The sequence below is a fragment of the Hipposideros armiger genome, unplaced genomic scaffold (genome assembly GCF_001890085.2).
Source record: "Hipposideros armiger isolate ML-2016 unplaced genomic scaffold, ASM189008v1 scaffold_108, whole genome shotgun sequence".
NCBI lineage: Eukaryota > Metazoa > Chordata > Mammalia > Chiroptera > Hipposideridae > Hipposideros > Hipposideros armiger.
Window position 1 is genome coordinate 3,097,155 of NW_017731458.1, and position 16,512 is coordinate 3,113,666.

A 16,512-nucleotide genomic window follows, 5' to 3' on the forward strand; every position below is an offset into this window, starting at 1 on the left:
AAGATCTGATTGATCTAATGGACCAAATAGCAGGCTGAGTTTCACACTCCTCTCAAATGACCAGCCAGACCTGGCCTTGTCAAGCCAGGCCTTGCCTTCCCCGTGCAGTTCCCTCTCTGTAACTCTAGTGTGGCTCCATTGCATCCATTTTCACAGGCATAGAGAGCAATGGGTAAAGTGTGTTATCTTCTAAAGCCAGCCTGAACTGTAAAGTAGAGATATAGATGCTGGTATTTTAAATAGTCCTTGCTGGTTATGTCCTTCTAGTGCATTTTGTGTAGAACTGAAATAATTTGAGGTCCTAACTCCCTTAGAAGAGCACAGTCAGTCTTAAAAAGGGATGAAGCTCACATACCCTAGAGGAAGGTTCTGTATTAATAGAAGGAACTAAGAAGATCTATTATGTTCTATATATTGGCCAATATCAGGGATTAAACTGATTTATCAATACCTCATGGTAAATGTACCATTGGCAGTAGCAAAATAATTTTCCTCTCCTCTTTTACTGACCTCTTTAGGTCAGTAAATCTTGCCTGGCTAAAGGTAGCCAGGACTGAAAAGTGATGACGATCAGATACCCTTGTGCCACCCTTCCATCTCTAGAGGAATTTTAACCATTGCTAATGGTTCGCAGCTAACTCATCCTTTGTGTCAGAGATGCTAAACAGCAGCCGAGAGAGCAAGACTTCCTGAGGAGTTTCCAGCCTGCTGTCTAGAGCAGCTCAAAATGTAACTTACTGCAGCAAAAGTCATTGTGCACTACCTCTTTGAGCATTTCCTGGCAAGTGAGTCCTTTTTTCTACTAGAAATTTTTAAAATCTGTTAGTTGTGAAAATCTAGACCTTTCTGATTAAATAAAAAGTAGTAAATATCATATTGTCCAAAACACAGGGCAGAAGAAAGGAAAATTTTAAGTTCCATATTTAAACTAGTTAAATAGGTTAAGGTGTTTAGCAGAATTCTTCCTTAATACATTTTTACATGAATTGGCCTCTTAACAGGAATGCTTCTTAGAGTTTAACATTTTGCTTATCACTAACTTTAGTGATGGCCTTAAGAGAGCACTGTGGTAAAAGTTAGGGGTAGCTCTGGCTAGTCTTGGTATCAGACTATTTTGATTTTGAAGAGAAGACTGATGGAGTGAGAACTAATTAGGAGACCATTTCTGCTGGAAGGGTAGATATTCTTTGCACAGACTTTAAAGTCTTATCTTTAGATGGCTTTAACCAGTGCTGGAAATGGTCTCTTTAGGCAGGTCTGTTCACGGTCCTTGAACACTAACCCAGGTGGATTTGTATAGAGTAAGTTATACCTGCCATATATAATTGAATGTAAATGAACTTAGCATAGTATTTGGTTTCATTTTTTCCCCCCAGTATGGAAATTATTTTTTGTTTACCTTTGCTAGTTGATCTTTATACCCCCACTGCTCTCAAGAGAAGCTAACAGACCCGTGAAGCTCTTACGCCATTAGTCAGATTCTGCCTCTTCCCTTCACATTCCCTACTCCTTCCTTTACCCCGTGATGCATGTCCTATATGCCTCTTGCTAGCCTGTTAGCAGCTGCTTGAAGTTATCTCCATTCATGTTATACCTATTTAGGGCTGAGGTTGAAAGACTCATACATACACACCCACACACCAAGTATATTTGTTATGTAGCCACTTGGATTTTTTTTTTAACTTTAAAAGATTAATTTGGCCCCTAATCCAATATATACAGTACAGCTTGTGTAGCTCTGTATCATGACAATTCCGCAAAGAGCTCGGTGCTTCGTACCGGATGTGTGCTCTGTTTATGTTTCTCTGGACTGTAGTGATTAAAAGCAGGCAGTGGTGTCAGTCTCAGGCTCACCACATTGCACAGCATGTTGAATGATATCCTGGGAGTTGTACACTACAGTTTTCAGGTAGAGTGAATATGAATCTTGACTCGACTAGTAACTCACTTTGGGACAAATTACTTATCCTCCGTGTACCTCAGTTTATTCACCTGTAAAAAAAAGGATACCTACCTCAAATTGTTACAATAATAAAGAGACAGTGTAGGTCTGGCCGAATGGCACGTTGGTTAAGAACTGGCTTGGGACGCCAGAGGGCCCCGGTTCGGATCCCACATATGAGGGCCAGTGACACTGCCCTCTACAGCTAAGATGCTGAACAACAGCTCAACCTGGAGCTGGGCTGCCGTGAGTCACCAGCGATGGCATAGACTGCAGCCCCTGCTGCAGTGGGTTGCCATGGGCTACCATGTGTAGCCAGCAGCCAGCGTGAGTGGCCATCCAGAAGCCGGCGACTGATCTGCCTCACCGGGAAGAGCGCAATGATGGTGCCAACTTGGGCCAGTGAAGCAACGTCCTCCACAACTAGACTGAAGAACAAAAAAAAAGACAGCAACTTGTCTGTTCCCCTTCCCCCAATTCCCCAGCACTGTTCCCTTCCCCCTTGTGATTTAAAAAATATATATATTATGATCAAGAGGAGTTTATCCCAGGAATGTAAAGATTAATTAATACATTAAATTCTCACAACACTATAATGTACCATTTATTGTTCCTTTTTACAGATGGACAGTGAAGGATTGCAGAGAGATTAAATAACATGCTTACGGCCACAAGCCAGATCTCAAAAATAGATTTCTCTAATTCTAAAACTGATATTCTTAGCCAGTGACTGCCTGGCACATAGACCTTCACAACAGATTTTTTTTTATTTCATTTGTTTATATGCAAGTACATGTAAAATAGAAATTTTACTGAGACTTAGTCATCCCTAGCTACTCCCCACACCATCCTGGTATCCTCTGGATTAATTTGAGAATATCTTTCCTGATGTATTTTTCAATGCATTTATTTACATATTTTTGTACAAACCAAAATATATACTATTATTTGTTGGGACTTTGTGGAAAAATATATACATATACTAGAGAGCCTAATTAGCTATCTTCTTAAAGTCATAGATTACTGCCTCAAAGTAATTTACTTGTGTTGGTTGATTAATATACATACTTTCATGTGGTGTAATAGTCAGGACTCTTTTCCAGTGAAACTCAGTTAAAACTGGCTTAAGCAAAAAAGGAACTTAGTGGTTCATGTAACTGAAAAGCCTTGAGCTGCCACTGCCTGGAGGACCTGCTGGAGTCAGGTAGTCGAGTGATGTGCCATGCCAGGAACCTCTCTTCTCTGTTCTGTTTTCCTGTGTTGGCTTCATTTTCAGACAGGCTTTCCCCCATGTGTTTGCAAAAATGGAACCAGCAGTCCACGCCTACATTCTACTAGCAGTATCAATCCTTCAGGAAAGAGCTCTCCCAAATAGATCCGGAAAAAAATATTTGAAAGTTCTCTGATTCAGTTAGGAATGTGTTTGGTTATAAGTATGAGAAAATCTTGCTTACAGTGGTTTAAAGGAATAGGAGTTCATGTTTTTCCTCATATCTAGTTCAGAGGTAGGCAGTCTAGAGCTGATATAGCAGCTCAATTATATCATCAAGGATCTAGGGGTTTTTTTCTTTTTTTTCTGCTCTCCCATCTTTAGAATGTTGCCTTCATACTGTCTTGCTTTATTGCTTCATGGTCACAAAATGGCTGTAGTTTGTCCAAATGTCATAGCCACATTGAACGCAAGCAAATGGAGGAAAGGGGGCAGTAGCAGTATCTGTCCCTTTTTTCAGGAAAGCAAAGTTTTCCCAAAAGCCTGCCTACCAAACTTCTGCTTATAAATCTCTGTCCAGAACTGTGTAATATGTGGCCTCCCAGATGCAAGACGGCTAAAAAAAAATGAGTATTTTCCATCCCATATAATGAAGGTCCATGAGAGAGAAGAGGATTGGGGGAATGTGTTGGATTAGCCATCCCATGGCTGTCACTTACCTGTTTTAAACCATATGCTCATATCAGAGCCAGTCATGGTGCTCAAGGAACTCTATCATTTGATTGGCCAGGCCTGGGCCAGGTGCCATCCTTGGAGTGGGGGGTTAAACTCAAGTTGGGCCAAACCACTTGATTGGAGAGTGGACAGACAAAAACTCTATAGTATTTTTAATTTATCGTCTCTTCTACAACTGATGAAGAGAATCTTAGCTGCCATGACCCAAGTGTCTATTCAAGTAGACAGATACTTGTTGAGGCCCTGACCTGTTGATAGGATTGAAAAGTCTAATTTAGTCTTTTGTTCAACTCTCACAAGGGTTAGATCTTCATTTTTCCTCAAATTGTTCCCAGCTAATTGTGTCAGAAATAGATATATTTTCGCTAAAGTTAAAATAGTTCTGTCTCCTGACAGGGACCATATCTTAACATTTAATGGAATCAGAGTATGGTAGAGAGTTCATTTAGTTCAAACTTCTTGCTTTCAAGTGGGGGTTTCTTTTATATAACCCCAAAGTGCTTACTGTAGTGCACTGTGCATTGTGCATACTCAATTAACATTGCTGACTGATGCTCACGGCCTCTTTGCTGCCAAATGAAACTAACAGGAACATCTAGCAGGACTCACACAGCCTGGCAAACTGCGGCGTGGCCAGCACTCTGCGGTTGGCTTATGATGGCTGGTATATCCATTTAGGGCTTCTCACCCAAGTCCAGAAGCTCATCTTTGCTTCATTTCACTGACAATCACAGTCATTAATAAACCTCTTTGTAACCCTTCCTGTCCTCATGATTCAGCACTGGCACCCACACACTCCCACATTGCTAAGTGACTTATAAACTTGCAGAACAAACAGAAAATGGACTGGTATATTTTAAAGTGGAGGGAAATGATGTGTGTGAATGTTAGGGGAATTGGCAAAAACTTCTTTCGAAAGTAGATATGTAGGGCATTTTTCTAAGCATTCTGTTTTTTCTCTTATTGAAATTGATTCTGTTACACTTGATGAGAAATATAAATTTCTTGTCTAGTTCTGATATCCTGGGCCCAACTGATTTCAACCATAATGGCTGGTGAATTAGAGGGGAAGAAAATGGAATTAGAAACGTAGCATCTCTAACATTCTTTCCTGTGGAGCCAATGCTAGGAACTAAATTATTAATGGTTATCTTTCTGGAAAGGTATTGGCATCCTGAACTGACTCATCTTTTTTTTCAGTGTGCCTCTTTTTAATATGCATATAAACACCAAAAGAATAAAGGATATAATATGACTGATTTTTCTATGCTGAAATTAAACTTAGCCTTATTTGTAGTGTATTTGTTGGGGTGTTCTTCTGTAAGGAAAGATTAAATTTTAAATTTCATTTGATTTTCACAAGCTCCCCGTCCCATATCCAGGCGTCCTCAAGTCTTATAAATTTTGCCTTCTAATTTGTTCTCTGTCCTCCATTCAGTGGCTTCTGGAACTACTTGTTTATGTTTTTCTTGCCCACCTGAGAGATGTTATTCATCTTGGGGCATCTTTGTTGCCCCAACACCTCCCCCAGGGCCTGGTGCTTGGTGGATGTTAGATTAGCATTGATGTTGGTAGGTACGCAGGTCTGTACTGGTGCAGTCCTCATAGATGAGAAAGCCAAGGTTCAAGTGACCGACCTGAGTCTAGTGATGCCAAAGTCAGGATTTGAACCCACGTCTTCTAGTACTCATTCCAGTATTCCCTTCTCTAAGCTATAACATAACTCCACTACAAAACTAGGATGAGGGGTAGGTTTTACTCGGGGATCGGAAAGGAAAGAATTGCTTATGGTGGGGCATTTGAGTCAGTAAGAATTGGCTGGAATTTGGCTGCTAACCTGCACAAACCAGTGAAAAAGAGGACGTCTATTTATAGTCAAACCAAGAATCAGAATCTTTTAAGAATATCAAAATACTTCATTTTACACAGTAAAAAAAAAATTCTTAGGGCAAAAATGTGTTAATTGAGTTATAAGTTAAAACCTCTTCCTCACACTCTCCATACACCTCCATTATCTTGACTAATACAAATTTCAAAGCTACTATAGACTTACATATTTTTAACAAAAAACACTTCTTTCTCTGCAAACATGTAAATGCACCAAGAAATAGTAAGTTGGTCTACAAATATTTGAATACCAACTACATATGGGCTTTGTGTACATAATGCTTTTTATCTGTAGTAGTCCTGTCAAGTTCTTATACAATTTTACAACTAAAGTAAACTTAGGAGATCATTTCGTTCCACCTTCCTCATTTAATACTTAAGACTACTGAAATTCATGGCCAGCCGAGAGGTGCATTGATTAAGAGCAGGCTTGGGACGCCAGAGAGCCCTGGTTCGGATCCCACATATGAGGGCCAGTGACACTGCCCTCTACAGCTAAGATGCTGAACAACAGCTCAACCTGGAGTTGGGCTGCCATGAGTTGCCAGAGATGGCGTAGGGTGCAGCCCCTGCTGCAGTGGTTGCCATGGGCTACCATGTGTAGCCAGCAGCTGCCGTGTGTAGCCAGCAGCTAGCGTGAGCGGCCAGCAGCCGCAGTGAACGGCTGTCCAGAAGCCGGCGACTGATCTGCCTCGCCCAGGAAGAGTGCAATGATGGTGCCAATTTGGGCCAGTGAAGCAACATCCTCCACAACTAGACTGAAGAACAAAAAAAAAAGGACAGCAACTTGTCTTTTCCTCTTCCCCCAATTTCCCAGCGCTATTCCCATGTCCCATTTCCCCAATAAAAATCTTTTTAAAAAAAAAAGTACTGAAATTCAGACATGTTGATTTATCTAATTTGTTAGAGATGAGATGCGAATTCTGGTTTACTATTATTCCTTGATCCTGAAGAAAACTTCTGTAAGGTGACTAATTACCTCCTGATGATTCTGAGGTGTCTTGTTATCCTTGTTGGATTTTCCTATGTGGCTTTGTTGGAAGGAGGCAGATATGTAAAATATTTGATGTTAGTAGTTGTCATAGCAAGATCCTGAGGTTGTGATTGAGATATAAGGAGACCTTTTAGTGTTACTTGTGTGAGAGACAGCAGTGACGCCATTCACCTGCTCTGTCCCCTGACTCTCCAGGCAGTGAAATGAAAGCTTTATAAGCTCTGGGGCTTCTCAAGTCATCAGAGCCATCTCCTTGTCTCGGTGCAAGAGTGTTCGATATGGTCATGTGGATACGCCTGCCCCTCACAAACACAGTTACTGAAAAAGAAATCAAGTGCTTAAAGGCAAAATAAGTGGGACCAGCAAAAGCAACAGCTTTTTGCTTAGAAGATTCTGTAACTTCCTGAATATCTTATAGCTTCTTTAGGAACTTTATGGTGTTTTAGCAACTTTATGGCAATGTTGCCATAGACATAGTTCGCATGCTTACTTTGCACATAGTTTACGTGATTAACTTTGCATGTGGCCAAGGTATTAAATCTTTTTTCTCCCACTCCTAGGCACTTGGTCTTTCTTGCCAGAGCATTTACAGTGTAACGCTAATGGGCTTCATATTTACAGGATTAGCTTTCGTTTTCCATAGGCTTTTTTGTGCTCTAACCTACAATGGCTAATCATGTAATATAAAATATGCTACTGGAAGTCAGTGACAGTTGTTTTTGAAAACTGGTGAATGAGGGGAATACTCATCTCCTTTGAGTTTTAGACTTAGGTGCATACATCTTTTGAGCTAGGTACTTATCATAAATTGTCTGTATTCCATACCTACATACCCAAAGACTCATTTACTTATTTGAATTCTTTATTTTTTCACAGCCATCTCTTCCTGTACTTTATACCCTGTCTAGCCAGGCTACACATGAAGCTGTTCATCTCCTTTGCAGGATGTTGGTCTTTGATCCAGTAAGTAGTGTATGTTTTTATGTTTTTTTAATGAATTAAAAACTACATGTGTCCCAAGAAAAACATCAGTAGATGGGCAATGTAAATAATGACTTTTCAAAAGAAACTTCAGTCTCCAATTTTATGTATATCATATTCACTCATCACACAGAAGTTTGATTATTAACACATGAGTTGAGGTGAAGAGAGAGAAGGAACTGTACCATCCTTTTTTTATCATAGTATCTGTAAAAGGAGCCAGGCACCAAGTTAAATCAGCAGGGGAAAAAAGTTAACATTATTTGAAAATACCTGCCCATTATATTGCATAAAGAAATGTTTACTCTTTGAGTTGTTGAAATGGTAGCTTTTCCAAATGTCATTTCTAAATTTGACTCTTCTGGGACAAAATTCAGCTCTTCATTTATTCATTCATCCAAAGAATATTTACTATTCACATCTATGCCAATAACTGTTGTCAAAAATGGAAGCATTTAGGAAAGAATTTTACTTGTCGATAGTACAAGGAAGTCACCAAATACAAAAAAACAACAGGAATTTAAAGGGCAAAAGTACCCCCTTATTAAGTTTACATTTGTCTGTTCATGATGAGAAAATAGCAACTTTCTTACATGATTATCAAACCCACAAAGGTCAGAACTATTTTGAGACGTCAGCATAACAAACCATATGGATAAAAATGTTTTGTTAGAGAGTCAAGTTTTTATTATTTGGTAGACCAGAACCAATCAGAGTGACCAAGTTATTTTTGTTACATCTCGGGGTGCAAAGTGGATTTTTATTTGTTTAGTGTTTGTTTATTTGTTGTTTTCCTTTTGGCATGTGAGGTACTTAGTGATACAGAAGCAAGACAAAGAGGCAGTTCTCAATTCCACAGTCCTTCCTTGTGGTCAAGTTCCTGCCATTAAGGACAGTTCCAACCACACAACTTGCTCAATGAGCGAGTGATTTAGTGTCATTAGTTTGGTATTTTGTTCTATTTGGTAAGTTTATCTACATAGCTAACAGGAGATGTTTATTAATACATAAAGACCTTTTGTATGGTTAACAAAACTAGAGCCACGAACTTGAAGCTTCAGAGGTCATTTCTGTCTGCCCTCAGAGGACTTTGTAAAGGCCCTGAGGTTAAAATTTACTTTTATGTGTCAGAAATACCTTATTCTCTTTATTACTTCTTCCAGATTAGGAACCAGGAACCATGTGATTCACCCATACCGGCTTTTACCTGCAGTACTTACAGCTGTCAGGTATCCTCTTTCTCAGAGGTCACATGTTAATGCTCCTGACCTGCTGGAAGCTCTTAGTCTTTACAACCCTAAGGCTGGAATGTCCTAAGCCATAGAAGGGACATCAAGCATGGTTTCCTGGGAGACCTTTTACACATCCATTTTACATGTGAAATTTAGTCCTTATTCCTTAATAGTGGGATTGTCACACTTAATTCAGTGAAACTTTTGGTGTGGTCATAGTTACAGATTAGATTTATCTATAAGAAGGAGGAAAGACTTATCTGTAAGGAAGACAGATTCTTATTGAACCTAGGTACTACATGGTCATTAAAAAAATAAAGGAATTTATGGAACACTGCATAATATTTAACCATTTTTATCTTGTAGAATAAGGCCAATATACATTATTGTTTTACAGAATGATTATTTTTAACTTGGCCTGATGCTTTATTAGTTTTATGATTGATATGAAGGATTCTTTTCTTTCCGGTTCTGAGAGTTCAATTAGAAATAGAATTCTAAATTTTTAAAGAGTGTTTTATTCTGATTTTAACCTGTTAAATTGAGGGTTAGCGATACATTAAGAAGAAATAAATGATTTTTTTAATATCCATTCAAAATCTAACGTTAACCATAATTAAGTCAGTTGATTTAGTCCATTTAGTCTGCAGTAATTCTTATTTTGCTGATCTTGGGTTAAGCAGTCTATTGACATGTGTCTGCTTCTGAACTGAAACATTCCTGGAAATCCTGACTCAGTTACTTGGTTCAATCTAAGAGGTGGCTGTCTGTGGTGATGATATCAGTTACACCCATGAATTTATACCGTGAAGACAATCGTCAGGAGTACCTGATAACAATCCTTCACCAATGTCTTTGTTATATTTCTAATGGAAGACTCAGTTCCAGATCTTTAGCTTGTAGCAGGAGCCTTTAGGCAAATATAAGAAAAAAGCAGAAACCACCAGAGGATAAGATTAAAGGGCTCTGATTCTTTCATTATAATATCAACAATATTGGAAAGAATGGGGTATAATAAATAATTTATAAAGATGTAATTAACTATTACCTCAAAATAGTGAAGACATTAAACAAATCTCCAGAGACCTTAATTTATCGAAAGGCAATAAATAGTTACAAGCAAATTTTTTTTTTTCTTTTTTTCTGAGCCATCCTGCCACCTGTTGGCAGATCAGTGGCTGCTCAGCTCGGGCTGTGAATGGAACTGGTGACTCTGTTGCTCAGAGCTCACACTCTTGGGTGAGCTCTTAACCAACTGAGCCACTCGGCCGGCCTACAAGCAATATTTTTAAAGCACAACAATACTTATTAGGAATATAGACAAAATTATTTACTTTTTTCCCTTGATGAACAAAAACACATGTTATCTTCCATACATGTCTTCCTGCCATCACACTTTCTTTTACATTCTTTAAAAAAAACTACAGAGGGTATCAAATAATGATTCTTATCTTATACAGTTATATATTTTGCTTCATATTTTGTAACCTAGTAACCAAGAGCATTATTTTAACTCACGGATAAAGCCTTTTTTAATCTTTGATTAACAACTTTAGCAAGAAAAAATTTCTAAAGAGCCAACATATTTAATACATAAGAAAGAATTTTTTTAAAAATCTTTCTATTTCTTTTTACATGTCTTTAATGTGTTAATATTGTTTCTAAAAGCCGGTTGGAATGGGATTTAGCTCCATTTTATTTTAAGAGATATCATAATATGATGTATTAACTCCCTTCAGAAGTATACAAAGTACATCAATTTGTTTACTTAGAAATATTTTATATTTATAAAATGGAAATTTTTATCAACTCCTTCAAAAGTAGAAGAGCCAATTTTGGTAAAGCAACAAAATTGGGATAGAAACAAGTGTCCGTATCTATTACAAATGTTGATGAGTTAAAGAAACAAGATATGCACAATATGTAATTAAGATACATAGGACATAATTCAGCACCATTGTGTCCTTGAAAGAATACCATTACTGAAAATCTGAGTAATTTTGTGATTTCTTTCTCAATTTAGCAGGACAGTTACTTATTTTCTGTGTTCATACCTCTTAACAAAGTGACAGTCTCCTTTCTTTAACCTTGTTTCAGATGTCCTAAAGAGACTTTTATGTTTACAGAAATGGAAATTGATCATTACGTGCTAGGAATTTGATTTACTTTTTGTACAAAGGCTCCTTTTAGGTAAGACACTTTAGAAGACCCCGTTTTGGTGCACAAAGATCATACAAACACAGAACATGCTATCAATAGTTGGGAAAACACCAAAATCTTTTCAACCCTGCATTCTCAAATTTCAAGAATTATCAGAATCCTCAGACAAACAAAAAAGACTAACATGGAAACAAACCAGATTACAAGCTGTTGGTGGCAGCTGACAGGGACTCGATTTCTGACATCTGCTACCTGACAGAAATGGCTTAATGGTGAGATGATAAAATTAAAACCCAGATTCAATCACTACTGCCAGCAATCGGGGCATGATCAGCTGAGCTCAGTAGAAAACAGAAACAGACTTGCCCAGGAACCAGATTTCATGTACAAAAGCCGACGAGCTCAATCCCACACACATGAGACTGGCCAGAGACGCCGAGGATGAGGGGCCCAGTCCTAGGCAAGGTGCACTGTCGGCTGGCTTGTTCCTTTTGGTTCTGACTGTAGTCCTTTGTCCCAGTGGAACCTCTGGGAATAGCTGGACTCATTTAGAAGGAAAAGGAAAAGTTTACTTGCTAAGAGTTCCAGTGACTCAGACTTCTGCCGGATCACCAAATACCAAACATGGCAGGTAGCAAAAGGAATAAAACAAAGGTTGTCAAGTTTATATTTGCCTGTTTGTGGCGGATGAAGAGCAGCTTTCCTTTGGGATTATCATATCCCAAAAGATCATGGCATGCCTTTTAACATTAGCATAGCAAAAAATCAGATAGGGCCGGCCAAGTGGCGTGTTGGTTAAGAGCTGGCTTGGGACGCCAGCTCTGAGCAGCAAGGCCCCAGTTTGGATCCCACACGAGGGCCAATGGTGACACTGCGCCCTCTACAGCTAAGATGGTGAACAACAGCTCGATCTGGAGCTGGGCTGCTGTGAGCTACCATGAGTGGCTGGCAGCTGGCATGAGCTGTTGTGAGTGGCCGTGAGCGGCCGTCCAATGGCCAGTGAGCGACTGCCTCAGCTGGGAAGAGCTCAGTGATCACAATATCAACATGGGCCAGTGAAGAGACATTTCCCACACCTAGACTGAAGAACAAAAGGACAGCAACTTGCCTGTTCCCCTCCCTCAATTCCCCAACACTGTTCCCCTCCCCCAATTCTCCAATAAAATCTTTAAAAAATAAAAAATCAGAGATAAAAATGTGTTTAGGGAATCCAGGTTTATGGGAAGTAATTAACATTTTATTATTTGGGGGACCAGAACCAGTCAGGATGACCCAGTTATTTTTTGGTTTAGTTGAATACAAAACAGTTTTCTTTGTTTTAATTGTGTTATGTGCAGTGCTTGATCATACTGGAAGCAGAGCAAAGTGTCAGTTTTTGTTCTACTGTCTACTCTTGAATCCATCCATAAATCCTTTAAAATTCACTTTCAGTAGTACGTATAAGTCCACTGAGCTAAAAGGAGGGACAATATTTTCTTTTTTTTTTTAATGGAGAAATGAGTTTAAAAGTTTATGGTTTATCAACCTGAAACTAGTATGTTAAGTATTCTGATCTGAAGTGTCAGAAAACCACAGGCTGCTGATTTTCAGACTGAGCCGAATGTTTAAACATGCCATTCAGACTGTTATCTGCTGCCCAAACTCCAGCAGCTTTCAGATAGGCTTTTGCCCTAAGCTGATTTGGTATTCTGAGAGAATAAAAACTTAAAGCAGCTTTGTACAGTTGCCACTGTGATCACCTTTCTTCTAAATGCTGAGACATAGTTAGAAAATATAACAAGTATTACATACTTAAATGCCATGGTATTTGTCATTTTCGACCCTGCATACATTTATTTCAAGGTAGGAACTTTTCAGGATCTTAGCAGAAAGTCATTTCTTAGTGCTTTGTGGTGTATATTGACGTCTAACAGTAGCTTATTGTTCTAAGTCACATACTCCCTCTACTGCTACATTACCCACCTCCAAATTCAATTATCCCTCTTTACACAGGATGTACCGTATCAGCTGTGTAAAGCAGTTACTGTGTCTTGTGAAAGATCCTGTGCAGACAGTCATGTTTATCTGTAGTGTTGATGTGCTGGTCTCTAAATTTGATTTCAGTCCAAGAGAATATCCGCTAAGGATGCCTTAGCCCACCCCTACCTAGATGAAGGGCGACTACGATACCACACGTGTATGTGTAAATGTTGCTTTTCCACCTCTACTGGAAGAGTTTATACCAGTGACTTTGAGCCCGTCACCAATCCCAAATTTGATGACACTTTTGAGAAGAACCTCAGTTCTGTTCGACAGGTTAAAGGTGAGTATCTCTTTCGGCCTTTGGCTAGCCAGGATAACTAGTAACCTTTTTCATTTTATGGCCATGAAAAGCTGAAATCTAGATAGTGACCAAAGCTCCTTCATATGTTTATTTTACAACCTTGTGTATAGCTGTTTGTCCAGGACATCATATGCCAAGGAAGCTATGTGTGTTACAAAAACTCTGATTTAATACTACATTCAGGGGAAGGAATATTTTGTTCCTGTTTTCAAAGCTGACTTATTTAATGAGTGTGACTCAATATGTTTAATATGTATTCACTCAGTGTAATTTATTTCATTGAATGAAACAGTAGTGGATTTCTTTTTTTGTATACGATCCACTGAGGGAATCACTCTTTGCATGATGACAAGAGAAGGGAATTTCTGCTAGTCGACTCATAAGATTTCCTGACACGATCTCTTCTTGGGGTGGGATGGGGGTTAATGACACCCAAATTTCTGAATGATCTTCGTGTCTGCTCTAGGACATTTTAGAAGAGAGAGTAGTCCCCCAATTAACCAGCCCAAACTATGTGCCTAAACACTAACTGAGGTTCTTTTAGTGATTTTCAAGGAGGTGGTACTTACCAGCAGTTTAGAAGAGTTCACTCCTAATGCCAACTCTGTGGGGTCACTCAAATTTATAGACCATTTTACTCCTCCTCCTGATGGGATTTCCAGCCCCTGTAATGCCACTTTGGGGGGGTTTACCTATAGTTAGCATTTAGCGGCACTTGTCATTTTGGTTTCAGGAAATTTCTGCTGTATTCAGCCTGATAGAGGACAGGCGTTTGATTTAACTAAACCAGTGGGAAATGCTGGCTAGAGTTGGCTGATAATCCAGTGCTCGCAGACTTGCCCGTGTGCATGCCTTTAGGATGTTTGTTTTCTCCACAGAAATTATTCACCAGTTCATTCTGGAACAGCAGAAAGGAAACAGAGTGCCTCTCTGCATCAACCCTCAGTCTGCTGCTTTTAAGAGCTTTATTAGGTAACTATATGTATATAATTCTTGTTCGAATTAAAAGGATGCCATTGTGATTTGGTTATTCAGCCTTTTTCTGTTTTGATATAGATTAGATAACATCGATTTTAAAAAGGTCCAACAGAAAGTTTCTGGTATAAGGTTTAGCTTTAGTTAAAAGCGTATTATTAAAATGTAACCATTAGTTTTTACACTGATGCCAATTCATTGTGGTTGCTTTGGCCATTTTTTCCCCATATGACCCATTGTGCTGCCTGACCGTGTCCATGGGGGTCCTCCTGGCCTCCTGTAGCAGCAGGGTGGCAGCCTCTCTCAGGGAGTTAGACATGGTCACCTGGGTTCCCACCACCATCCCCATTACCTTCATAATAACTGCAAGCAAGAAAATTACTTTTTATAGGTGGACGGCTGGTGTGTACTATTTAGAGAAGAAGCCAATAGGCTTCCTGGTTAAAGAGCTATAAACCCACTTTGGAGCCTAGCGAGCCTCGTTCTCTGTCCTTTTTCCTTCTCAGTCTCTTTTTCTCTAACTCCTTGTATCAATCAGGGTCCAGACAAGACAAAGAAACCACACCCAGTAAAATTTAATAACAAGAAGCATTAACTACGAAAAGATGGTTAATTGCTACACTGAAGGGCATGAAAGAGGATTCAGAAGGGTCCAGGATTCAGGGGCAGTTGCAGAGATAATATACCTCCCTGTAGAATGAGGAAGCGTGAACAAGCAAGAAATGAAGAACTTAGAGGAGACCCCTCCACCCAAGGCTAACAAGATTTGGACCTCTTTGGAGAGGCTATGGCTGCCACAGGAACCCACAGCATAAGGGTAGTAAAAAAACTTTGAAAAAGTGGGGACAGAACTGGTCCATCAAAGAGGCGTGTGCTGGGTTGCAGAGAAACTTGCCATAATGCTTGGGTCGACCAGAGCTGGACCTTCCACATCAAAAAAAAAAAAGCACAGCAGCATCAGAAAGGGCAGCTGCTTCCCAGTGCTGTGGCCTTGCAGGGCCCCCCCAGTGCCTTCTGTCAGCCAAGGCTAACATCAGGCTAGGTGGCAAAGGAGAAACGCGAACAGGGCTGGCTCTGGTATCACAAAGCAGGACAGAGAAGGATGGGTTTGGATCTGAAAGGCCAAGCTCTGTCTCCATTCTACCCCACCTGCCTTTCTCTCTCTCCTTTTTCCCTCGTCTCCCTGCTTCTCTTTCCCATCCCCTCAAGCCCATTTTAATTGGCCTTGACATAGTACTGATGTGGATTGAATTGACTGAACCAAAGTCAAGACTTCTTGTGTAGGATTTTAAAATCGGGGAGCCTTTCATTTCTTCCACCTACTTTCCAGTAGAAAGAAGGAATTGAGTTGTACTTTTTCTTTCTCCGTGGCTTAAAATGACTTTGTTTTAATATTTTCCCCTTAGACTCAGTGACCCAGTCAATCAGGTGTTTTAATACCTTTCCAGGTGCAAGTTATTCATTATCCTGGACCCCAGGGAAGCAAAGTGGTCACACACACACACCCTTATGTTTATAATCTAGTTGGCAACATTAGACAGACATGTGAAATAACTGAAAAAAAACAGATCTGTGGGTAACAAATGCTAAATGGTTACCCATTACTACTCAATTAATACTTGATAAAGAATGCTTATGAGGCTCATTCAAAATAGGTCTCCACTTAAAGTCACTGTATTTTGAGAGGCTACTTCTAAATGGCTAATTCTGCATCCTTTAAGGTTAATTTCCTGATTGATTATAGACATTATTATTTATAATAGCTACCATTTACTTTATGTTATGAAGTAGGCACTGTAGAAAGCACTTTGCATACGTTATCGCATTTATTCATCACAATAATGAGGTGGATAGCATTATCCCTTTCCAGAAGAAAAAAGATGAAAGAATTTGCTCTGTGTCACACAACTAGTAAATGACATGTTGTTTTCAAGGCCGTGTATAAGCCACTGGACCATATTGCCTCACTATAGATACAGATCCTTAAACAATTTGGAACAAATGCAACTTTAGACAAGTTAAATAATAATATAATCTGGAAAAGGACTTTACAATTTTTTTAAAGGAAGAGAG

The 16,512-nt window shown here is 39.3% G+C and overlaps 1 protein-coding gene across 1 annotated transcript in view; it reads left to right on the top strand.

Moving 5' to 3' along the window:
* Positions 1 to 16,512, top strand: part of NLK (nemo like kinase) — a 193,648-nt gene that overhangs the window by 175,254 nt on the left and 1,882 nt on the right. Inside the window, exons 8-10 of the mRNA XM_019647056.1 lie at positions 7,645 to 7,731; positions 13,245 to 13,443; positions 14,343 to 14,436. Of these exons, the coding sequence (XP_019502601.1) occupies positions 7,645 to 7,731; positions 13,245 to 13,443; positions 14,343 to 14,436 (380 nt within the window). The remainder of the gene's footprint in view (positions 1 to 7,644; positions 7,732 to 13,244; positions 13,444 to 14,342; positions 14,437 to 16,512) is intronic.